At 42.1% G+C, this 26999-nt stretch overlaps 1 protein-coding gene across 2 annotated transcripts in view; it reads left to right on the top strand.

The window, feature by feature from the left end:
* FAM120A (family with sequence similarity 120 member A) overlaps positions 1-26999 on the top strand; it is a 130727-nt gene that overhangs the window by 66779 nt on the left and 36949 nt on the right. For both annotated transcript variants that reach the window (XM_037056231.1, XM_037056230.1), the window contains exons 6-10: positions 4483-4580; positions 4815-5095; positions 16668-16755; positions 18407-18634; positions 22313-22487. In XM_037056231.1, coding sequence (XP_036912126.1) covers positions 4483-4580; positions 4815-5095; positions 16668-16755; positions 18407-18634; positions 22313-22487 — 870 coding nt within the window. The remainder of the gene's footprint in view (positions 1-4482; positions 4581-4814; positions 5096-16667; positions 16756-18406; positions 18635-22312; positions 22488-26999) is intronic.

Genomic DNA, 26999 nt, shown 5'->3' with positions numbered 1-26999 from the left:
TAAGCGGACCCACACAGTTCAAGCCTGTGTTTAAGGATCAACTGTAAAGCCATTTAAACGTGGTTAATGTAGTTGGAAAGTTCTACACTGTTTTTGGAAGCATGGAGAACTAGGATTGGTTGGGAGTATGCTGATTTATTTAATCTTTGAATTTTCAAAGCTATATTTTTAGTAACATTTGAAAATCATACATCAGCACCCATCTGCATTATAGAATTAAAAAAAAATACTATTTTGTTACTATTTGTTTAATGTAACATCTCTGTAGTAATATGCCTAGTCTTAGATGAATATTGGTTAGGTTGCGGTAGGACTAACAGTAGAGCTTGTTCTTGGTTAGCATCCTGCTTTTTAAAAGTCTATTTTATTTTGGAAAAAAACTGGACAACTTCATGCAAGCATAGAAAGTAATTTCAGGTAGTGGGTACGGAATGGTGTACAGCTTACTAAGCACAGCTATAAGGGTTGCAGTGGATTTCAAAGTGGTCTTTAATATTTAAAAGATAAGTTTTGAATTATGAAAGTATTTTTCATTAAACACTCTGTCTTCAGTCCATACTCTCTTCTAACACAAGCCTGCCTCTCCAGTGTGTGTGAAAGGAGACCAAGAAGCTGGTGGTGTTGGTCTCCGCTCCATGAGTTGGTGTCGATTCGGAGAAAGATGCCCCTGTCATATAGAAGACAGACCACGATTCTTAGCCACATGGGAGCTTTGAGAACAAGAACTGATACAAGAAAATATGAAGTATGCACAGATAGGCCCTGGCTTATTAGACATTTCTGCATCTTTAAGAGAAATGTAGACAAATTTAATTCACTAGTTAGACTAGGTTATGATAGAATAGGAACAAGCTCTGCATTCTCAAAGGTTTATATGAGATCAATGATTATACTATTTTAGAAAGTTCTTTTGTTGGAAATCACTACTTTTAAGTGTTAATATAGTTCAAGGTTTTTTTTGTTTTGTTTTGTTTTAAGGTAAGTTTGTGCTTTTCATGAAGTTTGTGACAATGGTAAAAAAGTGAAACAAAAATGCTCATCTTCATTTGAGTGCTGATACTGAATTCAGCATTTCATTTTTGTTATTCAGAAGTTAAGTGGGGTAGGTCAGCTACAAGAGATTGCAAACTAGATGTTTTTACAGTGATTTAAATAGCAGTATTAAAACATGAATGGATATCATGGTGTTCTTTGGTCCCAAATCTGGCCATGATTCAGAATTACCTGAGAAGGGACTTTAACTAACAGTTAAAGGGTCTTGTATCTTATACTTGGAGGTTTGGATCTTTACAGACTTGTATTTGATCAGGAATGTCTCGATTAGGAATGTCTCGGAGTTCCAGCCAAGATGGAGGCATGGGTATAAACCCTTTGCTTTCTCACACAACCAAAAGGAGCATAACAACCAATCTAAAATCAATGAACACCAGAATCGCCAGAAAATCAAACTGCATGGAACTCTGACAACCAAAGAATTAAAGAAAAAACCAACCAGAACAACCAGACTAGTACGCCAAGAAATACTGCCCAGATGAAAGAACAGAGCAAAGCTTCAGAAAGAGAACTAAGTGAAGAGGAGATAGCCAACCTATCTGATGGAGAATTTAAAGCCCTGGTAACCAAAATGCCCACAGATCTGATTGAGCTTGGTTGAAAAATGAGAATAAAAAAAAAGAAGGGTACCCAAAGTGAAATAGAACAAAATATTCAGGGAACCAATAGTGATGGGAAGGAAACTGGGACTCAGAGCAACGATTTGGAACAAAAGGAAAAAATAAACATCCATCTAGATCAAAATGAAGAAACAAGAATTCGAAGAAGTGAAGAGACACTTATACACCTGTGGGACAACCTGAAACATTCCAGTATCTGAATTATAGGGGTGCCAGAAGGAGATGAACAACAGCAATAAATTGAAAACTTATTTGAACAAATAATAAAGGAAAACTTCCCCAATCTGGCAGAGGAAATAGATTTCCATGAAGCCCAGAGAGTCCCAAGGAAGTTGTGCCCAAAGAGGAACACACCAAATCACATCAGCATTAAGTTACCCAAGATTAAAGACAAGGAGAGAATCTCAAAAGCTGCACGAGAAAAGTAAAGAGTTACCTACAGAGGAGTTCCCAATAGACTATCAGCTGATTTCTCAAAAGAAACCTTACAGACAAGAAGGGGCTGGAATGAAGTATTTGAAGTCATGAAAGGCAAGGACCTACATCCAAGATTGCTCTATCCATCAAAGCTTTCATTTAGAATGGGAGGGCAGATAAAGTGCTTCCCAGATAAGGTCAAGTTAAATGGGTTTATCATCACCAAGCCCTTACTGTATGAAATGTTAAAGGGACTTATCTAAGAAAAAGAAGAAGATCAAAACCATGAACAGTAAAATAACAAACTCAAAACTATCAACAACCAAACCTAAAAACAAACTAACAAACTAAGCAAACAACTAGAATAGGAACAGAATCACAGAAATGGAGATCACATGGAGGATTTTCAGTGGAGAAGGAGAAGGTACAGGGAAGAAAAAGCATAATTAGTAGGCATAAAATAGATGGGGAGAGATAAAAAATGATATAGGAAACAGAGGACTCAGAACTTATATGTACAATCCATGGAGATGAAGGAAGGTGGTGGCAGTACTGGAGGGTTGGGGAGGCAGGGCAGAGGGAGGATAAAGGGGAGAAAATTGGGAAAAATAGCATAATCACTAAAAATACTTTTATAAAAGGAATGTCTCATGTGTGTGTGTGATGCAAGTGTTTATGTGTGGTGAACGTCTGGCATGTGTGTACATGTGCTATCAGCCCCATGTGTGTACATGCCAGTGTAATCATCCCCAGCTACTTGTCCACAGTCATCTCTGGTGGGAAATAAAAGCCATGTTGAGCTTTGTCTTCCTGTTACCCGAGCTCACAGGACTAGGCCCTCTCTGAGCTTGAGTGCAGGGCACTGGGAAATGAGATCTTCTAAAACAATGTGACTTCCAAGGCTCATGAGTCCTTGTGTGTGGGAAGAAGTGAGCACTGGCTTGAGCCCCAGTTCTCCTCAACATGGTGTGCCTTCCTGGGCTCCACTGAGACTAGATTCGCTCACAGAGCTGGCTTAGGCATCAATGGAAGTTTTCTTTCAGAGAATGAAAGGGAATATTTTGGGTGCTTTATTATTATAGTTAGTTAAATTTAGTGTGTTTATTTATTTTGGCAAGTTGGTGGGGTGGGTTGTTTGTTTCATGCCTGGTGCCACTCAGATTCCAAGGTTGTAGAAACACTTCCTAGTAAAGGACGTTGGTATCCACGTGTCTTTGGGTTTGGTTTTGTTCTGCTTTAAAAATAAAAAAAACCCAAACCTAAGGAAGATTGTGTGGCTGTGAGGGCTCCAATGCAGTCCGTTGTGTGTTCTCTTACAAGTGTGTGTTTTTCTCTATATTTCTGACTCCTGACACCCCCAGGCCTGTCCTTATAGTACCTTGTAGGCACCCCTTACCTAGTTGTTTAGTGAGTGAACAAAGACCTTAGGAGTCTTCTTCCTATTTTATTGTATCAGTAAATAATTAATTCCTAATATTTTGAAATGGTTTTGACATCAGGGCACAGTCATTCCTTGTCATCAAATGCCTGAGTACAGATCACTCTGCTTACTTTACTTGTACGGCCAACTGCACCCACCCAGACCCCTCCCCTCAGACCCATGGGGAACCTGAGGGTTGTGAACTTGGAGTTATCTGGGCTGCTGGCCAGCTTGACTGTTCTGTTGTTATATCTTAAAAGTTGGCATGGAACCCAGTCCTGAGTCCTTGTGGCTTCAGTTCTGTGCTTTACTGTGACAGCATGAGGATAATGAGCGAATGCTAGCGTGCATCAGAAAAGGTTTATAAAGTCATGCTCTGAAAGAACACAGAACCCCACATTACTAATCTAATGCGTGTTAAATTGTGTCACTTGATCCTGGTTTTGCTAACAATGAAAAAGAAACCAAAAGTATAGGCACTAGTAACCACATCTCATTTTTTATACTTAAAAGCTTACTGGTAGCTAAGAACCTACTTTGAATTTAAACACAGAGAAATTCTGTTGCTTCACAAATGGAAAGAGAAGTGTTCTGTCCCTATTTTGTTCCTTAGTATTGGAGATCAAGCTTTGTCATCGGTGAGCAGAGTCCAAATGGCTGAGAATGCCTGTCCAGTGAAAGACGGACAGTCTAGGCATTCAAGGAAACAAACAAAAGCACAACACTGTCAGAAGTTAACTGAAAATTCTTGGAAGTTAAAATTCTAGCCCCAGACAATAAAATTGATCATTATCACGTATTTTTTAATCTTAAACATGATTTTCCAAAGGTTTCTGAGAACTCAGGCCAGTGGTGTACTCTCATCTGAAAGGTGTGGGACAGATGGAACCCGTGCCAGCCACTATAGTGTCCTGGGGAAGTGTCCTCTGCTCACAGGTGTTTTACTGTTTTCTTTCTGTGTTGATGAAACAGCCAGACCAAATCCGTTTGGAATGCCTGGGATAGTGCCACCGTATGTCCCCCCCCAGATGCTCAACATTCCACAGACCTCTCTGCAAGCCAAGCCCATGGTAAGGCCTTTACTTTCCTTCTGCCCCTAGTCTGCCCTGGCTTGAGGGACAGCTGTATATGCATCAAATCTTAATGAACACTAAAATAATGTCTTAATGTTTTGAATTGATATGTGAAGCAGGTGCCATTGTTTGTTGAATTGAAACTTAGCCAAGACCAAGAATGCTGTTGGGAGCCAGGTCCTGTAGACAACTTGTGCACGAGTGACCTTTGCCTTCTGCCCTCTGTTTCAGGCTCCACAGGGGCCCAACCCAGGTGCTCCGGGTCAGGGTCCACACCCATACAGCCTCACTGAGCCGGCCCTCACTTTGGAAACAAGTGGAAAGAATCTGACTGAGCAGAACAACTACAGTAACATTCCTCATGAAGGAAAACATACTCCACTGTATGAAAGGTCCTCCCCAATCAACCCAGCTCCGAGCAACAGCCCCAATCACGTGGACTCAGCGTACTTTCCTGGTTCTTCTACGTCGTCATCCTCAGACAATGATGAAGGCAGTGGAGGAGCTGCAAAGTGAGTGGTGGGTTTCTTATGTACCTTGTTCTTCAGGAAGCCACCTGCTGACTGCCTAGCTGGCTGGCTGGCCCGTAGCACCGAGTGTTGTGCTCAGAGATGCGGTTTGTGGCAGGTAGGTGAGGATCACTTTGTGCCAGTACTGGGGTTCCTCAGGCATGGAAGAGAGAGGCCATTAGACATTTCCACAGGGCTTCCTAGGCTGAAAGTCTGCTCTGCCAGTCTCTGTGGCCTTGGCCCATTCCTCTACTGGAGTGGAGTTTTAGGGATATTGGTCTATGTACGTGGTCACCAAACGTGATGTAGTTGTCTGGTCAAGTGCTGCTAACCTTGACTCTGTCCATGATGTCTCTTGCTGTTTTCCCTAACCTCCATGCCAGAAAACATTTTAAAATGCCTGTGGCTTTCACTCTCTTAGCTCCTGGACCAATGAGAACTCTGAATTTTCTTTGCCTTTTTTTTCCTCCTGAGTTTAATAACTCATAGGTCTATTCTTAAAATTACATTATTCACCCAACCAAAACCCTAGAAAGCTGCCAGACCCAGGCTGGAGTTCTCCCAGAAAGGAGTATTTTAAAAAAAAGAAAAGTTTTTAAAGATTTTATTTATTTACTTTTGGGGTCGGGGGAGAAACATCAGTGTGTGAGAGACACATTGATAAGTTCCCTCCCACATGCTCCCACCTGGGAACCTGGCCCTGACTGGGAATTGAACCTGCGACCTTTAGGTTTGTAGGCCGGCACTCAATCCACTGAGCCACACCAGCCAGGGCAGAAAGGAGTATTTTACATGTGTCCCCCTAAAGTAAATGGCAGGGCTGGGAATATAAGACAGAAAACTGTACTTGAACAAGAATTAAATAATAAATAAATACATAAATAAATAAAATAAATTAAAATAAAAAATAGGAAAAAACTGCCCTGTTAGGATATTAGTTGAACTTAGGATAAGATTGTTTGAGAGCTCCTCTGTTCTCTGGTGCAGATTCAGCTCCACTCTGTTGTGGAAGGTTCTGATCAACATTGCCTTCCCTGGGACTGTCCTCCTTTCCCACTTCTGAGCTCTGTCACTCGTCTACACTCACTGCGTTTTCTGGAGGAGCTTCTGGGAGATGGACTTGGTATAGGGTCTGAGAGGATGCCTCACCCTCCTGGTGTGAAATGTTGTGAAGCAGGTAGAGCACACCCACTACTAGGAATTGAAAGATTGGATCAAGTTGTGTGGCCAGCAAGGCCTTAATTGCTTTGAATCTGCTTCTCCATTTATTTAAACAATTGAGATACAAAACAGTTAAAACTGAGAGAAAGGAGGGAGAGAAGATGAAATAGGGCACGTGTGCCTGAAGCTTCAGGGTCATAAGCCAGGCAGAATAGGAGCTGGTATTAGCCCTGGTCATGGGCATCCCTTGCCTATGGCAGGATGCCAATACCAGGTGGTATTCTTGATTTCAGAGCGAGGATTCTAGTCTATTGATCAAGTTGTGTGTGTGTGTGCAATTGAGGGTCGCTCTTCTAGTTCAAAACCCAGTGAGACGTAAGTCAAATTTAGATATGAATTAGGATGCCTGGACCTACAATGTGCTCTTAAGGGTAGTCCTGAGGGAAAGAAATCATCCATTCATTCAGCCAAGCAACGTTTGAGCACTTGTGTGTACCAGTGAGCATGCTGGCCGGCAGTACAGACAAGGTTTGGTGCAGGTCGTCTGCAAAGAGGTGAATGCTGATGAATGTGTGAAGAAAACACCAGATGAGAGGGAATGGAGGTGGGAGCACTTCTCTGAGAGCTGAGATTTGAGCTGTGGCAGCAGGGTCAGAGCTGGACAGATACAAGGTGAAAGAGGGGGTAGCCTGACCAGTAGGAGGTCTAGCAAGGCAGAGGCTGGGTCATGAGGAGTCTGATCTCTATTCTCAGTGTGACATGAAACATCCACAGTGTTTACTTAGAATGGCTGATTTTTGTGTCATTGTCCTTGGGACGAACACATATCTGGGTGGCTAGACCATTTAGCTGGGCAGTTGCTCCATAGTCGGACTCCAGTACCTCTCATAATAGCTTCTGCACGGTGAATATTGAAATGTTCGTAATTGCTGTACTTACAATCCTGATTTGTGCAATAGCGGGGAAGGGAGTCTGCTACCACCCCAGCTGGGTATGTCCCTCTCTGTCACTTTATCGCCTCTCATCATTCTTCCCTGTTCGATGCCCTCAGGCGTTTGCACTTACTCCACTGTGTTTTACATGGATGGATGAAAAATACCAGAATGTGGAGAATCCACAAAATAAGTGACAATGTTTCCCCAACAGAAATATGTAATTTTTCTCAAAGCATGGTGCTAATGGGTGATGGGACTGTTACAGAATAAGAGAACTGTCTCTGTTTCCACCAAGAAAAGCTTTCTACAAATTAAAAAGCTAAGTGTTTTGAATGACAAAGAATATAAACATGCAGTTCACAGAGGTAACACAGGTGGTCAATAAAATATGAGATGATGTTCTTGTTCACAAAGAAAATCAAAGGAATGCAACTTAAAACATAAAACAACTAAAAACAACTTTTTTAGCCTATGAAATTGTCAAACATTTGTTTTTAAGATTAGTTCAGTGGAGCAAATGGGTAGAATTGGTGGGACATGGTCTTGATTCTTCTGGCGAGTCCTCGGCATTTGTAGTATTTCAGAGCCCTGGGCACTCCTTCCAGAACGTTAGCACCATTTGAGCTCAAAGGTAGGTGTAGGGATGCTTTGCAGCCACATTGGCAAGAGCAGAAACATGCCCCAACCCCAAAGAACATTCTTATGTGAAAGGAAGTGTATGCTGAGGTATTCTGTGGAGCATCTGGGTATAAAAGTGCCTCCTGACTGGTCTTCAGGTTCAGACAGTAGCACCTATGCTGTGGGTGTGCATATATATACAAATACATGTACACAGGTATGTGTGTGTGCTAGGCAGGTCCTATCCTGTATCTATCTCACCCCCTTTTTTTAATACCTACCCCAGGATTTTAGCCTCTTCAGCTGGGACTGTTCAGATGTTTTTCCCACCACACTGCTGGAATGGACATCCTGGGTTGGTAGTGTCTTGAAGTGGCCACATATCCCTGGACATTTTGCAAGTCTGTGTTGGACAAGGAGTCTTAGGTGGTGAGAGGCCCCCTGTACATAGGTGGGTGAGTTGGGTGGCCCACCAGAACTGAGGTGAGCTGCATGGGTGCCACTGGAGTTATCGTGAGTGTCCCTTCACGCCTGCTATTGCAGTGGCTCTGTGTCTGTGAGAAGACTATGTGGTGCCTGGGCAGTTACTCCAGACCCATGACCATTATTTTGGAGCAAATAAAAAGAAGTGCTGCTTTCTAACTATGTAATGTTTTTCTCCTATTCTTTTCCCTTAGTGTAATCAGTATATACTTCTTGCTCTATTTTTGGCAGTGTTTTTGTTTTTCTTCTTTTCCTGGCCTTTGTCAAATGTTTATAATCCTCTTTTGGTTGAATTAAGGATTACAATTGAATCCTTGTGGAGATGTTTATTTTATTGGCATTTAGAGTCATTGGCTTTTAGAATTTGAATTTGATCTGAGTTGGTAATTCGTAGATTTTAGTTCTTTGATTTTTTCTAAGTATCTCAATACAATGTTACATAATTGAAACATTAACAAAATATAATATAGGAATTCCCTCATAATTCAACATCTAGAGATAAAACTATTTTTGAAAGATTGGCAAATATGCAAACATCTTATTTTTTGCTGCATAACTAACGTGATTTTTACAGTAATGGGATCTTAGGAATAACAATGTGCCTTTTTTCTTCTCTGCCTTTTTCATACTCTGTAAGCATATATCCTGATTTGTGTATGAATATAACTGAGTATGTACACTGATTATCACTTAAGTGTTTTTGCATGTCATTACTGACATTTCTAAATGGATATTTAAAACTCATATTAGGGAACAAGACAGACTTAAATTTTCTCCACTCTGTTGACTTAATTTGTATAGAGTTGTTCCATTTTCTTGTATAGTTACATACACATTGGTATTAAGGTGTTGTGTCAAGGTGGTGTCTGTGGTATCAGCTTTACAGACCCCCACATGACTTCTGTGGGACTAGGTCTGGGCTATTAACAGTCACTCGTAGTCTCCACAGGACTGTAGACCCATTCTGTTAGGGCCCAGTCCTCCTAATGTCTCCTGGCTGGTCTTGGCAGGTCCTGTTGCCACTTGTGCTCTGTGACCTGGAGCTCACTGGATCCAGTGCACCCAGCATGGATGGGAGGTCACTGGCTTATTTATGAATTAAGTCAGGTGATGAGTAACCACACTAAGTGATAGTTATTATTATTACTTAAAAAATAACTGTGTGAAATAAAACCAAAACATTTTTTAAGTAGCACTTGTTATTTTAAGTTTTAGAAAATTTTTCAGTTGTAGTTGACATGCTGATATTGTATTAGTTTCAGGTATACACCCTAGTGATTAGACATTTATATAAGTTATGAAGTGATCACCCTGATAAGTCTAGTACCTGACACCATACGTAGTTATTATACCTGAAGAATTTCATTCATTGCCTTTGACCTGTCCCAGGAAATAGGCTTCTAAAGCACCTTTTTTCCTTCAAATAGTGTTGGTGTTTTTCTTCTACTTTTAGTCTTCTCAGGCTCCCATTCCAGAGAAATCATGTGATTCACAAAGAATTTTATTTTACCTTTCCTAGGAGACCTGGTTCTAGACAGGCTGCAGGTTTTTTCTTCCAGACTGTTACACTGTTGTACCAAATACTGACTTTACATTTATATTTTGACTTTTTAACACAAGGCTAGATTTCTAACATCTCATAAAAATGAATCTGAATTACTTGTATGTGTTAGTAAAAATTAGTAATCATCTGTGCCTGTATGTGTTCTAGCTGTCCACTGACCCATGTAGGCACTTTCCGTTCATTTCCTCTGACTCAGTCCAGTGTTGCTGAACCCTCCCTGATGGGCAAGAAAGGAATGGCTCCATGGGCTGCGTGGTGTAGGGAGTCCTAACAAGCTCTGGAGAAAAGCCCAGTCTGACTGCTGTGTAGGAAATCATTCAGAACCAGGACTTGCTCTGTACCAGCTTTTTTTGCAGGAACCTCAGTGTGTGGCATTAGCTTAATGCAGAAGCCTAAGGAGATTGTAACTACATGGAAAGTTGGATATTTATGCTTTGTAGTAGGAGCCACTGGGGCCATCCGTCAGAACTCTGGTAGGACTGGGGACCCGTTGAGTGAGAACAGCTGTTGCGGAGCAGACAGGAAAATGTATGCATGCTTGTTGAAAGTCACTTTCACCCAATTTAACCATATCTGTGACCTTATGCACACACACGAGATAATGCTGCTGTGGATTTGATCTTTTACCAGTCTTTCATGTGTTTTTGTTCTCTTGTGGTTTTATTTGCCTTTGCTCTTTCTTTCCTATTGACAGGTAAGTCAGCTGCGGACAGTGCTATCTTTCTTTTCTGCACCATCAAGGCATACCGCACCCATTGCCACAGAGACAGGAGTGAGAAATCACTGTGATAGGTCAGACACTTTTACACTTGGTGTAAATGCACACCAGTCCATTTCCATCCTGGCATCACTGACCTGCTGACTAGAAAAATGCGCAGGAGAGAGAATACAGTGGTTAGAGCAGTTATTGTCTTTAATCAGCTTTAGGGTAGAAAAAGCCCCAAGTGTCATGGAGTGAGATGAGGCCTTGCAGTTTGTCTCTGAAAGCCCACAGATTCCAGTGGTATGGTGCTGGCCTTTCTGCTGTCACTGTTCCTGGGTGGTGAGAATCATTTTCTGTTGATTGCCTGCTGCATCAAGTGTGTCTGTAAAACCCACCCCGAGCTGGCTTTCCTTGTAACAGCATGTGATAATGCCTGGGATGATGGGTCAGGGTCTCAGTCCAGTCATTGTTGCTGTGGCTGTGAAGGGGTTTCTTCTTTCTGATCCTGAATTTTATGCCCTGGGGTGAATAGGAGAATTCACCAGAGACGTCATGGTGGCTTTCAGCTGGGCCCAGGTCTCAGCAGGCTGCCCAGGGCATGGCCAATGAAACTTCGTGTCTATGTATAAGTGGTTTCAGGTGTGATTGTGAGTATTCATGTAGAATGAATTACGTAGACATTCCAAAATAATTTGCTTTGAATTCATTTGTTCTTCAAGGCAAGGCATTTGTTTTCATATTCAAAATTTTGTTTTCTTAAGTTATGAAGTAATATAACTATCTTACTGAAATATTCTGGGTTTTAAAAAATTGGCTTATGTCAAGATGCTTTTTATGCAGAATCTTAGATTTTATAGTACAATTATTAGAAGGTTATATGAGCACCTTAATTATGGTAACATTTTATTTTTAACTTGTGGTAATCTATATAGAACAAAACTAAGGTTTATAAGTTCTGTGTAATCTTTTTTAAAAAAATTTTTTTTTACTTATTTTTAAACAGAGGGGATGGGAAGGAGAAAGAGTGGGAGAGAAACATCAGTGTGTGGTTGCCTGTCATGTGTCCCCTACCAGGGATCTGGCTTGCAACCCAGGGATGTACCCTGATTGGGAATCAAACCGGTGACCTTTTGCTTCACAGGCCCATGCTCAATCCACTGAGCTACACCTGCCAGGGCAGTTCTGTGTAATCTTAGGAGGGACAGGCTTTCTGCTTTACTAGCAGGCCCCTCTTCCTCCCCACCACCAACACACAGTGCTATTTGTGTTTGCTGATCGACAGTGGGGCTGATAACTAAGGTTGTCACGTCTGCAGGCTGCAGGTTTGATGAGTACTCCTTTGCTGTGCTTTATGTCACATAAAAGAGATGATTTCTTTGCCTTTTATCTTTAGGCTATGGTTATGTGATTTATTCTTATAGTAGTTGGTTACTTCCTTGATGATGGCTATGAAGTCTTATCTTCTCAGAGTTTATAATTAGTTATAAAAACAGATGATAATTACAAACGATGATGAAGTGATACATGCCATGAAGGAAACAGTAATGAGAATAGCAGGGATGGGCAGTGGGGATGGTCAGGGAAGCCTGCACTAAGATGACATTGTAGCCAAGGACCTTCAAGATGAGGGGTCACATATAAAAATTTCAGTCTGCCATGAAGAAGGAGGGGTAATTCAATAGAGTATGAAAGATACTTGTAATCCTTATACCTGACCAAGAATTTGCATCCAGAACATATAATGACTTCCTATAAGTCTGTAAGAATCAATATCAGGTAGAAAAATGTATCAGGTAGAAAATGTGTAGAATATTTGAATAGACATGCCACCAAAAGTGTCACCAATGGAGAGGTGCTTATCTTTATTGTTACCAGAGCAGTGCATATCAGACCCGCTGAACTTCAGTGCCTTCCCTCTCAGAGGTTATCTTGAGAGTAAAAGTACTAAGTGTGTTAAGGAGGGGCTTGGGGTCTCCTGCAGGGCTATAGATCCCACGTGGAGTTCTCCCATGTGCATGATGGGATGTATACAGTGATGAATCTGAACCAGTGTGTGAGCCAAAACCACTGGACGTGAAAAGTACATGATTGCATCATTCTGTTTATATGTTGTTCAAAACCAGATGAAGGTATTGTTGCTGTCGGAAGTCAGAATAACTATTGTCCTTGAGGAAGGAAGCCGCTAGAGTAGATCCAGGAGGGGCTGCATCCCTGGTTGCTTATGTGGCATATTCGGTTCCTGGGCACTTAATGAGTTGTTCCCTTGTAACTGGTGTATTTTTTGGTAGTTTTATTATATTTAAAACTTTAAAATTGTAAGTACTAACTTCCACCAAGACAGAGGCGTAGGTGGAAACACCGTGCCTTCTCCCACAACCAAGTTTGAATACAACAAAGGTTTAGTAAACAAAGACGCAGCCAAAGAACAGAATATTGAACTATATGGAAGTCCAACAATAACGAACCATTCAGCCGGGACCGGTAAGGGGTGGGGGGAGCCAGCAACAGAGCAGGGTCTGGCAAGAAAGAACCCCTGACCCAGGTGCGTAGGCAGCCGGGGTAGTAGCACGGACCCAGTGAGGGTGCGGGACAGGCTGACTTCAGCGGTCACACATTCGCGCACGGATAAACCAGCAGAGGAATGAGCAGTGAGATGGGCCGAGCGGGCCCCAGCAGGTGAACCCAGTGAGTACACAAGGCGGCGGGCTGACCTGCCTACTGTCCATGCTATCTTCTGTGCCTTCTCCCCCCTTCTCCTCCTCCCACTCCCCTGTTGCTAACCCTCCATGTGTTCTTCATTTCTATGGTTCCCCTCCTGACCTAGCTGTCCTCTTGGTTTGCTTTTGTTTTAGGTGTGGTTGTTAATAACTGAGTTTGCTGTCCTTTCACTGTTAATATTTTTTTATCTTCTTTTTCTTACATAAGTCCCTTTAACATTTCATATAATAAGGGCTTGGTGATGATGAACTCCTTGAATTTGATCTTATCTGAGAAGCACTTTATCTGTCCTTCCATTCTAAATGAAAGCTTTGCTGATAAAGCAATCTTTGATGTAGGTCTTTGGATTTCATGACTTGGAATACTTCTTTCCAGCCCCTTCTTGCCTGGAAGGTCTCTTTTGAGAAATCCACTGACAGTCTGATGAGAACGCCTTTGTAGGTGACTGTCCCCTTATCTCTTGCTGCTTCTAGGATTCTCTCTTTCATTTTAATTTTGGGTAATGTAATTATAATGTGCCTTGGTGTGTTCCTCCTTGGGTCCACCTTCTTTGGGACTCTGTGAGCTTCCTGGACTTCCTTTTCCCAGACTGGGAAAGTTCTTCTTTATTATTTGTTCAAATAAGTTTTTCACTCGTGGCTGTTTCTTTTCCCCTCTGGTACCCCTATAATACGGATGTTGGAACGTTTGAAGATGTCCGGGAGGTTCCTAAGCCTCTCCTCATATTTTTGAATTCTTGTTTCTTCATTCTTTTGTGGTTGGATGTTTCTTTCTTCCTTCTGGTCCACTCCATTGATTTGAGTCCCAGTTTCCTTTCCATCACTATTGGTTTCCTGTGCATTTCCCTTCATTTCAATTAGTTTAGCCTTCATATGTCCCTCTAATTCGTGACTATAATCAACCAGTTCTGTGAGCATCCTGATCACCAGTATTTTGAACTGTGCATTTGAGAGGTTCGCTATTTCTTTTTTGCTTAGATTTATTGGCTCTGGGGCTTTGAGTTGTTCTTGAGCCATATTTTGGACTGTTCATGCCTGTTATGTATGCGTATGAGGAGCAGAGCCCTAGGTGTTCACCAGGGCCAGACGACCCAGTTGCTGGGTTGTGATGCTGTATGTGGGGGCGTGGTCAAAGGGGAGCAATGGCAGTCCCCTCTGCAGCCTCCTGGCCTCCCGCTGCCGGGCCACGCCATCCGTCCGTCCCACTGCACGAGAATGTGCTACCGCGGTCAGCCCGCTGCCTTGTGTACTCACTGGGTTCACCTGCTGGGGCCTGCGCGGTTCATCTCACTGCTCATTCCTCTGCTGGTTTATCCATGGGCAAATGTGTGACCGCCACAGTCAGCCTGCCCCCCACCCTCACTTGTATTAGTGGGTCTTAGAAAGGCGAGCCAATGAAAAGCTCTTTGCTGCCATGTCTGTGTCCAGCACTGGTTTTAGAAGACACTTTTGACTTAGAGCCTTGCAAGGGAGGGATAAGTAAATGAGTGGGTTCTTGGAGCTGTCCTGGTTGTCCCCACAGTGGTATTGTACTTCTCTGTGCTGAGGGCTGCAGCTCAGGCTCTAGGGTCTTTGCTCCCTCTAGAATGATGCTCTTCACAAGGCTTACCCACATAAATAAATTTTCTTTTACATTGTGATGCGTGCACTGGCCTACAGTGCCTGCAGCGTCACGAATGAGACATGAGACAAATTCCCACGGACTACTGAGTCCTGTGGAGGAAAAAGGACGGCATGGCTACTCCCTCAAGGGGGCAGTGCCTCAGAATGGCCTGGCCACTCTCTCAAGGGGAGAGCATGCTGACCCTTGCCTCGACAGGATTTTATGGGGTTTTATTTGCGTAGGCATACAGGTATAGCTCATTAATCATTGTCAGGCAGTAAGGATCAAACAGTGGATAGCATACACAGAACTATTAGGGCTTCTTCTGAGTCAGGGTCTATCAGCTAAAAAGCTACAAAACTTTGGGAAACAAACTCATTTCTTGCTTGAGCCTTCATCATTTAACTAATAGCATTCTTAGCAAAGCAGGTTTCACGGGAGTTTATGTATTCTTTCTTAGGTGTGATCACCCAGGGAGCCCTCCCTTTTCAGCACAGTGCTGCACTACCCTCTGTCATTGTTTCAGGCTTAAGTCAGGCAGAGGAGGCAAGATAGCCAAAAAATTTTGGAGACTTCTTGCAGACAGAATGAGGACTCAGGCTTTGTCAAAGCTGAAGGGTGAGGGTCCATCACCCCTTTTCTCCATAGCCGCTCAAGTCCCTCCCTGGGGCCTCTGCATGACCATGCCTGGCTTAGGTCATTCCCCCTTGGGAAATCTTACCCGTCATTAACTGATCAAGCACTGGGGGCCAGTTATGAAAAAAGGGGCAGAAGCGGCGCTCCTGCCAGGGAGATAAGCTTTGTCTCCTCAGTGGCTTATGCTTTGAAGTTTGCTCACTCAGCCTTAGCCATGGGGGAGTTACAGCTCCTGAAACCAGGCAGGGTGGTTCCCAACAACATTGTGGCCTATAACAAACAGATAAACAAATACTTTTAGAAATAATACTATTTATACCCACACTTACTGCATTCTGTTCCATTTTAGTGTTCCATTTTGAGTCCTTTTTCCTCCACAGGACTCAGTAGTCCGTGGGAATTTGTCTCATGTCTCATTCATGACGCTGTAGGCACTGTAGGCCAGTGCACGCATCACAAAATGCTGGTTAAACCCACTAAATTGTTTTCCTGATGGATCACAATCCACAGTTTTTAAAACCTGTAATCTTTCCCATCTCTTTTCCTAACCCTTTTTTTTTTTACTACTTTGTCAAATAAAGTTATTCCCTAAATAAGGTTCAGTTAACTCCCTGTTCTCTGAGCTCACAAACCCATGCTCTCTCCTTGAGCCTTCCCATGCGTAGGCTGGACTCTTGTGTTGCCACTTGGAACAGAATACCTTACATTTTTTTATAAATTATGAGTAACATGTGATTCAGACAATTTTTAACATGTCACTGCCTGATAGTTGTCAATTAAATGGGGTTTGGTTTTTTTTTTTTTAATCATGTTTCTCCAAGACAACTGAGTTCCTTAAAGGAAAGCAAAGACTACATTTGTGTTTCCTATACCTCGTGCTGCTAGCTTAAATTAGACCATCGTTAAACTGAGTGGTCAGCACAGGCTAGGCAGTTCATGTTTTCTCTTCCACAGTAAGTAGTTATCACTTATCCATTGGAAGTAGGCAGAAAGTGCTCCTGTGTAGGGTTCTCTCTGGAGATGGTTTGTTGGGGGTGGCAAGATAAGTAAAGCACAAAGGTATCCTTGAGTCTATAGCACAGGCCCTTCTTATCATCATGTGTGTGGGGGGGAAGTGGTTGACACAAACAGTGATCATGTATATTTTATGTTCAGCCATATCAGTGGGAACAAAGTTGCCTGGGAGAAGACAGGAAGCCATTCAGAGCCTCAAGCGCGGGGAGACCCAGGAGACCAAACGAAGGTAGGAGGTCTATACCTTTTATTCTCTCAAGTCCTGACTATTTCACTGTGAGGTGTTAGGGATTGCTTAAAAGTAAAACGCTCTCTCTCTTTTTAAGCATGTCGTGAATAATACAGACATGGGTAGGGAGCGGGGGAATCGCAGTCATGGGGAGTCAGGGCAAGGAAGGATCCCAGGGGCAGGTGGAGACCTTGTGGAAATCCAACCCTGTCTGCTGGCTGTGTAGTCTCGACACGCATTTAGAGCCTTCCAGAGCCTTATGTCTTGTAGATTCTTTGTAGGACGTGAAATAAAAACGAAATAAACCACATTACATTTCTGCTTTTACCTATTAATAGTGATTTATAGAAATATTTTTTAACTGAAAAACCACATCTATCCCTACAGTTGGTCACTTAGATAACAGGGTCTCTGGCTGGAAGAAGCTCATATTATACAAGGTGACAAAATATCAGAAACCCATTTAGAACTCTGAACTGTTGTTCAGAGTTCACTGTTTAAATCGTTCACTGTTGAACGATTATCCTATAAGTAACCTTCACGGATACCTCCTGTTTTGCCAAGCAGCTTCCAGTGGTTTATGTGTACATGCAAAATAGGGGATATAGAAAATAATGGTGAATTATCCATGAGTTACTCTTCTTAAGACTAATTTTGGCACCTGGTGATTCAAGGAGTAAATTAAGCACTTAAATACATACTACTGTAAAGAATACATTTTTTTCATAGCAGAAAAATATATATGTAGAGTGGCACAAAATCAAACAGTAAGCAGTATTGTTTCCAACATTTATTTTGAAAAGGTAAAAATAGTTTATTATGCAAATAATAATTGCTCTTGGTAAAAAGATCAAATTTGTTAAAGTTCATAAAGAAAAAAACTTAAGAGTCCCCTCTGCCTTCCTTTCCCTTAGTCCTACTGCCTTGATGTTCCCCACTCTTGTTCCTATTTATGTACATGCATTCCTTCTTTTGGCAGTTGACTGTTAAGGAATGGATATTTTTTACCTAATGATAAACCAAGCACAGATTTCTGTCAGTATATATAGATATGACTCATCATTTTTAATGAAATTAGCTTGTTTCTTTGCTTTAATTTTTCATGAACACTTTTATGTGTGTAGTTAATTTAGGGCTTTGTAGTGACCAAAGAGAATGCGAGTTTGGGCTTTTGTTTATCCTTTAGATACCAGCTGTGATGGTGAAGAACAGACCTGAGTCAGGCTGAGTTTGAGTCCTAGTTCCACAGGTTATTGGCCGTATACCATGGACTAGTGACACGTCCTCCCTCAGCATTAGTTTCCTCATCTGTAGAGAGGACCGTGCCTGCTTGGTGTTAGGCAGGGTTTCCAAGGAAAGTGTGAACACGGGTGTTGGCCACCAGGGGTTAGCAAGCGCAGAAAGCCACTGGCAACCCACAGGGACCCCAAGGGAGGAGCCATGGGTGGGGACACACAGACGGATCTGCAGATCCTCCAGGCTCCCACTCTCCGTCTCCTCACCACTCTCTCTGTCCAAGCATGGGTGCGTCAGTGCTGCCTTGGACTCAGTGGTAAAGGTGTTCATCATGTCTTTATGGATGGGACTGTGTCATGGGTGAACTGACAGCATGACATGAACCCATTTTCCCCTCTGACCCATTGCTCTGTAGGCAGAAGGTTCGTCCACTGCCTCTTCAGGCAGCCAGCTTGCTGAAGGAAAGGGAAGCCAGATCGGCACTGTCCAGCCAATTCCGTGCCTCCTGTCCATGCCTACAAGGAACCACATGGACATCACCACCCCACCTCTGCCTCCTGTCGCGCCTGAGGTGCTGAGAGTAGCTGAGCACCGTCACAAGAAGGGGCTGATGTACCCGTACATCTTCCATGTCCTGACAAAGGTATGTGCAGTGGTCACTCCTAGGGTATGGCTCCTTGTTAGGAACTATTCTGTCTTCTGAATTATTTGAAACAAAATTTATTTTCCCCTTTCCAAACTTTGAGAAAAAATGATGAAAATTTATTCTTGTAAATACAATAAAAGAACTTGGGGAAAGTTTCATTTTCCCCTTCAATGTACTATAAGATATGTTTTAAACTTCTGATTAATGACAACATATTATTTTCTGACTTGTAATTTTATTCTCTTTATTTTTATTTTTATTTTTATTTTAAAGATGGGATGTCAGCTTTATTTTTTTTTAAGTTTATATATTTATTTTTAGAGAGAGGAGAAGGGGAGGAGAAGGAGGGAGAGAAATACCAGTGTGTGGTTGCCTCTTGCAAGTTCTCTACTGGGGACCTGGCCTGCAACCCAGGCATGTGCCTATTGGGAATTGAACCGACCATCCTTTGGCTTGCAGTCCACTGAGCTCCACTAGGCAGGGCTATTCTCTTTATTTTTAATTCAAAGTTTCCTACACCCCATTTGCGCCATAATGTCAAGTTTAATTCCAGTGTTGCATAATGGTTATCCATCCTAGAAATGCTTCCTTGTGGGTAGCTGAGAGCATTTTGTGTATTTTCACTTGTTCCTCTGCCTCATGGAGTACAATTTTAAAAATTTTTTAAAAAAGATTTTATTTATTTATCTTTAGAGGGGAAGGGAAGGAGAGAAATATCAATGTATGGTTGCGTCTCATGAGTCCCATCATGAGTCCCCTGCTGGGAACTGGCCTGCAACCCCGGGCATGTACCCTGACTGGGAATCGAACCACAGTTGTTTGGTTTGAAGGCCCACGCTCAGTCCGCTGAGCTATATACCAGCCAGGGCTCATTGAGTACAGTTTTTGTAGCACTTATAGCAAAAAGTGGAATACACGAGTTGTAGCGTGTAGTCAGAAAATGCAATTTATCTTTTTATACAGAGTAATAATTTCACATTACCAATCTTATTAAATATATGCCTAATAGTTATATAGTGTGGTATGAGTTGGTTTTGAATCTTGGTGTTTTGAATGGATCTATATGTATTTAAATTTCTTCAGTAATTTGTAGTCTTTTATCACAGACTCAATGTTTAACAAGTTACCTTGGTGACCAGATTTCTCATACAAAATTGGTTTATTGCTATGTGTATTTTTAATATGTTTTCACCAGCATCTATACCACCATATGTAATCAGACTTTTTCTTTCTGTTTTCTGCAATCCATCTGTGGTTTGTGGAAGGGAGGCAATGAATGCAAAAGTTACTCCTGTTCCATAGCACTCCCACCCCAGCTGGACTTCAACTGCTGATTTGAGCATTGCTTACTTTTATAAATTAAAATATATGAAGAATATTTAGACCAGGGCTATTTTCTCAGCTCCTTTATTTTTAAATTGTAATCTCCTCCAGATTTCATCTGTTATTTAATATGGATATGCATGTATGGTATCACTTTGGAAATTATGATTATAAGGTAAACATTTTATTTTTCAGGTTCAACATAAATTGTAAGGGTAAGTGAAAAGTTACTGTTTGTGGAAAAGGATTTTGCTAAGATTAAAAGGACAAGGTTTTGAGAAGATTGTGCCTTTTTCCTATGGGGTTTTGGGACGCAAAGTCCCTGGGTCCCAGTTGTTTCTGCCCTGACACGCTGGTGGGTATGACTGGGGCAGTCTGTTTGATCAGTACGAGTGTGCAAACTGCTTGTCCTCTTCATTACTGATTTCAAGGGCAAATTTTGATAAAATGACTGGTTAAGAAAAGTAAACTTGACTGTCTTCAGATTTTAAAATGTCACCTAAAATTTTTCAGTGTATTAGGGAAAAGATTAGACTTGTAAGACCTGCTGCTTCCTGTGAGCTAAGCACTTCTGGTATCAAATTGTCCATACTGAGACTTTTGCACTGGGCTGAAGCCTCATAAGAATGTAGAGTTATCAAATCCTCATCGTGTTAAGGGAGTAAATACTCCCTAGATGAGAGTGTTAACCATTCAGAGCTACTACAGTATGAAGGTACTGAGGATAAGGGGAAAGACTAATTTTGAAATTAAGTTCGTGTGAAAGAAATAGCAAATGTTATGAAATTATTATTTAAAAGACATATTATTAAAAAGACCTTATATATATGGGGTCTGTCCAGAAGGTATCCAGCCATGAACTATGAAAAATAGAGATGTTATTTGAAGAAGATACAAGAAACATTGTACAGAGGACAATGACACCTCCTTCTCCTTCAAAGTAGGCACCTTGGGACCTCACACAGTTCTCCCAATCACCATCAGCTGCCCTGTCGTATTTTCTTGAATTTCATCCACAGTCTGAAATCTCTTCCCTTTCAAAGGTGGCTTTAGTTTTGGGAAAAGGCAGAAGTCACAGGGTGCCAAATCTAGGCTGTAGGGGAGCTGAGTCACCTGGTAATTTGATGTTTCACAAAAAACTCTGCAGGAGACGTGAGTCATGTGCGGGTGCATTGTCATGATGAAGCTGCCAATCATCCATCAGTTGCCCATAGCTGCGGCCTTCTGAGTCATACGAATAGTTTCCATGGAGACATGTTCAAGCTTAATGCAAATTTGATATAGATTCGTTGCTATAATCACTCAGTCATTTTGAATGCAGTGACCACACAGTATACATGCTCACTCAACAGTGTCTGCCATCCCCACGGACTAGTACAATAAAGTCATTGTTCACTTGTGCACATTCCACTCTCCTTGGCTGACAGGATACATGAATGTTGCACAAATTGTTCCTACATTAACAATGGCTGGACTTTTTCTGGGCAGACCTCGTATTAATAAACATCATAGACATTGAAGGTAATAAATATATTTTTGTGTTATAAATATGTGTAAATACAATTTCTTGCAAAATCCCTTGAGATGTACCTTGATGCCATAAAATATCCAAGACAGACCAGAATTTTTGTAGTTGGTCAGTCGCTATATGCAGTTGCCCTGGAGGCATGGTCCTGTACTCTAAGGAAGCCCCTGCCATGCTACCTCGGATGGTGAACAGAACAGCACTCCCTTCATTGTTTGTCAGCTGCCATGCCCTCTCATTCAGTGAGATACGTCTTTGGAGTACCTGCTGTGTTAGGGTAGAGGCTTGATACATACCAAAAACTTGACAGTTAACACATAAGAAAATACTCTTGGCTAGATTATCTTGTATGTGATAATTTTTAATGGAAGAGCTTGGTAAAGAAGAAAATGACCATTTTATGTTGAGTACTAGTCTCATGGATTTCATATAGGTCATTAAAAATTATGAATTTCACTACATATGGCCATCTTGACTCATAAATAAAATTTTTAAGTTCTTAGCATTTTCTGTTTTATTTGTTACCTGATGTTATCTGTATGGGTTATTTCAAAGACTTTAGGGTTATCTATGTGGTTTCCTTTTGTTCTTGGTTTCAGATTGAATAAAACCTTGTAGATTTTATTTTGACTCTGAGCATATGTTTTGACTACAACCTACTAAGTGAACTCTCCCTAAACATCTTGATGTAGGCAAGTTGTTAAGTAATTGATTTGGGATAGAATTGCAATGTCATTAACTGGAGATAATACAGTATATTTCTTTGAATTTATTGTAAATTCAACATGAAAAATGTGCAATATTATTCTGCTTTCTTCCATGCAAAGGGTGAAATCAAAATTGCTGTTTCTATTGAAGATGAAGCCAGCAAAGACCTGCCTCCCGCCGCCCTGCTCTATAGGCCAGTTCGTCAGTATGTTTACGGAGTCCTGTTTAGCTTGGCAGAAAGCAGAAAGAAAACTGAGAGACTTGCTTTTAGAAAGAACAGACTTCCACCAGAATGTATGTACTGTAAAATCCATTGTTTGTTTTCCTCGGTTCCTCATAATCTCATGTGCATTTTCTAAAGCCTTAGAAGGATCGTGACTGAGATCACCCTGAGTGCCCCGACGTAAAGAAGGTGGGCTTCATCCGGGCTCTTAAGGAAGGAGGACAGCAATGGGCTCCCTCCCCTTAATGGTGATTATTTAGTAAAATGATAAAACTGCAGGTTTACACTTTAAACTGATCTGCAAATGGTCCTGATGATCACTGTCCCACTATGGTCAGCATGTCCCAGGCGGCGTCTGCACTCCGGAAGTCAGTGTTCCTGGGAGGTTCCACCAGCTGTCTGCTCACCACCTCTGTGTGGCCAGTGTGTTGCTGCACACAGCTCGATGCCAAAGGGGCACGTGTGTGCGATGGTTTCCCTCGGAGATCCCAGCCGTTTGTGTCTGGGGGTGGAGGGGCAAGTGGAAAGACAAAAAGTCCTATTTCGCGTGTTGGCAAACACTGGGGTCAAAGCAGATTTTGTGTTCTAGTGACCCATTGTAATATTTTGGGGAAACCGTGCCTTTCTATTTTAGGTAAGTTTTTCTACTGATGTAGGGAAAACAGAAGTCACTGTATATTTAGTAGGACATGCAGAAAAGTTTCCCAAAACCTAGTCTGAAATAAGAATATTATGAACCATGGAAGTTGCAGCTTAATATCTCATCCTCTTAACTAAGGATATATAGGGAAAGGTCACCTGCATGCAGTAAGTCAGTGTAGGCTTGGGAGGCAGGTGAAGGTGACCAGCTCAGGGGAAAATAAATGTACAAGTGGGACTTACCTTTGGAATTGTAAATCACAGAGATTCTAGCGATGTTAAAAACTCAGTTTTATAGATTCTTAGGTTTTCTGTTTCTGATGCTATATGACAGAATTATGATTTTACAAGCCCTTAAAATGAAGCATCTGTCTGTCACTATCCTTGCTTGAGGACAGCTGTACTGAGAGTGGAGCTGAGCTGTTTGAGTGTCTATAGCTGCAGAAGGTGTGCTACCCCCAAAGGGCCTCCCCTAGCTCGTGATCCTGCCTAGATCAGGGCTGGAGATTGAGCGTAAACACTGAGTTTTGCTAGCAGGCACTCATTTTAGAGGCCCAGTGTGTTCCTGAAGTATGTGCTCTAACTTTTTCTCACATGGTATGATTCATTTGCTCAGAAAAGATGGACCTTTCTAACTTAGCAGAAGGTTGGTCATTTTTTGGTGTTGTGTGTGCACCCCCTGCCAACCCACCTTGGCTCCATAGCTCTGACTGCCCTTTGGTTCTCTGCTGCCCTGAGTGGTTGAGCCATGTGGCTCGCTTGGTTCTCTGCTGGGGGTCATAGAGTCCAGTGCAGCCCCCTTCCTGCCATGTCCTCAGCACCATACCATCATTTTGGCTTTCATAGTGAAAGGCTATTCCTTTTTTTAAAAAAATGTGTTCCAGAACATAGTTCTTTATGCATCAGACTCCTCAGGAGTTTTCAGTGACCACAACGTGGAATCCCTTGGATGACTCCTAGGACAACCCCCCTTAGCAGTGTTCACAGCAGTCTGAAGTTTTAAAATGCTGTGGTATGCACAGCCAGCCACATGGAACATACTCATTTCCTTCTCATCAGTTATTTTGTACCTGGTGGTACAGGTGTGTTACTGGCCTGGGAGAAGCTGTCCTGTTAGCATACATTACGGGAAGCATAGGGCAGAGGTGAGTGTTCACTGAATGGACTGCCATCCTCTGAGCACAAGCAGGAGAGAAGCAGAGCATGGTGAAGGGCCGAATGCAGACCACACAACAGGCCCAGCACTGTCTCACAGAGAAATGCCACGTCAGCTTGCTGGTGGCAGGCTGGCTCTAGCTGGGGATGGAGAAGGGAGAAGGATGGTATGGTTGGGATGACTGAGACGGACTCTGTGAGGCTCTGGATCAGGTGGGAGAAGCGCCGGAATACAAAGAAAAGGGAAAGGAAGGCACGGGCCCTGTCAGACCTGACAGAGGTGAATTAAAGAGGTCTTAGTCTCAGAGACTACTCGGCAGGTGTCAGTCACTCTTTCCTTTCCTTCCTGCTTCCATGTCTCATCACACTCCTCTGACTTGTTTTCAAGCTCAGGGTATTAAGTTGTCATTGCTATGTTACTTTTGGCCAGTGGGAAGTATTGAGTGAGGAAGTAAAGATTTATCAGGCAGATTAGAAATCTGGAGGAGGGAGTGATGTTAGGGTTAGGTAGGAAGGAGGGTGGGAGTGGAGTCTGTACTCAGGGTACCTTTCTTATGCGGGCAAGAACTAGAGTGAAGATATGTCACTCTTAGTATCCTCTAGTGAAGATATGTTTGTTTTGGTTTGGTTTGGTTTGGAAAAGGGAGCCAGCTGTTACAAGGAAAAGGGACTGGACTTAGGGGTGACATTGGAATGGGGTGTTCCTCATGGAGGAGGGCCAAGGCTACAACTGGCCTAGTTAATTTAACATTTAATACTTCTTAAATAGCAAGTAGGATATATGTGTTACTGCTGTGTATCCATCTCTTAGAGGAGTGTACAACCAGCAATAAAAAAGTGAATGAATTAACTGATGAAGATACAAGGCTTGTTGGAATGGAGACCCAAAGTGTAGGGTACAGAAAATGATGCTCATGTGTGAATGGCACATAGTCACTGAGGATGTGTGAAATGTCGGCACTAAATACATTGCAGTCTTTTCTGCCCAGGTGACTTAGGAATGTAGGTTTTGACTTTTCTATAGGTAGGGAAGAGCCATTGAAGGTTGTATAAGAGTGATATTTCTGTTTTTAGAAGATGGGTTGAGTAGGGACTGTGGCTGAATTGAAGTAGAGATAACACCTTGAAATGGGAAAGTAAGAGTGATTCAGATGCCCATTGCCTAGACAAAGCTGAATTAGCCCCTGGAACTTAAAAGTTTTTTTGAGAAATGTAGTATTAAAGTACTGTTACAAATAAAAATTTACCTCTAGGTAGAACATTGTATAAATTTGACCTCGGAATTTGCAAGTTGAGAGACCCTAGTTAGCTCTATAATTTTGGTGGGTGAGATAGTCATAAGGGGCTTTAGAATCTTGGTCTTTTGGTGGAGCTGATAAAAGTGAACTTTTTTTCATGCATTGGTTGTTAATAAGGTAGAAACAGCCTGCAGAAAAGGCTTGCATGTAATAGTACATGTCCACTAATTATCTCACTAACTTGAACACCAAGTCTCCACAGGGTTGACTTTGGCCTTGGAATCTTCAATGCTCTCAACTTGCTCATCCCAAACCTGTGTGCTCTAAGACCTTCTGTCCTCAGTAGTGCATTAAGATTACTTCATGGGACCCTTCACTAGATTCCAGCTGGCTCTAAACACTGACTCTGAAGGTGCTGTGGCTTTAGGTGTCTGTGCCTAGAATACCTAAGTGACCGCACATTTTATATTACTAAGAGGGGTATGTTGTAGCTTCCTGGTGCTCTGGATAAGATGGGAGAATGACAATGTCTGGTCATGCTGAAAAGAGGTTGACCTTGAATGGTTTCTTGGGAGTTCTTGGTTGACAAGATTTGAAAGGTGAATCTGTTGAAATTTTGTTTTAACTGTGGTCATTCTTAGACCATATGTAGATGAAATAAAGTCAGTGGCACAGAGTTATAAACCAAATGAAACTACACTTTGTAGGTCTTAAGACAGATTTGTTCCTCAAATACCCACTAGCTTTGCCATCCACTTTGGTGGTCTGGTAACCAAAACCACCTTTGTGGGTTCCAGTGAATTTGCCTCAAAGTGGATGATGCCACCACTTTTGATGTGAGGGCTTTCCTCTAACACAGCTTCAGAACACTATGTATGTAGGCGCATGCTCCTGGTGTGGCCACTGTGACACTCAGAAATTCCCGGAGAGGACTTTGCAATCAGGAAGAACTGGTCAAAGGGTGTGTTGAGTCTAAAGGGTTGTTTTAAAGTATTTAACTTTCACTAGATTTAATACAGCTCTTCATTAGGATATATTAATCATAATCTATAATGAATTTTTGTGTGATTTATCAATGTTTAATTTTAAAATCATTATATGGTTAAAGTAGGATATCTACAATCAGGTCCTCAAAAAAATTTACCCTTTAAAAATTATATCAAAGTACGTACTGGCAGTTTATTGTCTATTGTCTCTGTCTGTCCCTAGGTTCTGTAAGTTTGCTTTTAAGAACTATTTCTGAATACGTGTTTGTGGTGGCAGTATGGTACTGAAGTCACTGTTGTGGAATTCCATCTCCCACCGATGGGGTTACCCAAAGACTACTCACCCCACTCAGGCGGATTTGCCCAGGTGTGCTGGGTGGTGGCACAGGCAGTGGCAGCTGCTTTGGGAGGAGGTGGGATCAGGGCACTGTCTCTATACCTGGTAGAATAGAGGCTGGGTCTGGAGACAGTCATCTGGTCTCAGTCAGCCCTGGAGGCCTTCATGTGTGAAATCCAGGTGAGGTAGCTGCTTCAAAGATCTGTTCCTGCTCTGGACGGAGCTCTG

The sequence above is a fragment of the Sturnira hondurensis genome, unplaced genomic scaffold (genome assembly GCF_014824575.4).
Source record: "Sturnira hondurensis isolate 20B ecotype Veracruz unplaced genomic scaffold, ASM1482457v3 Scaffold0008860, whole genome shotgun sequence".
In the NCBI taxonomy this organism is placed as follows: Eukaryota; Metazoa; Chordata; class Mammalia; order Chiroptera; family Phyllostomidae; genus Sturnira; species Sturnira hondurensis.
The sequence above is the reverse complement of the archived record's forward strand: the minus strand, read 5'-3'. Positions and strand labels throughout refer to the sequence as shown.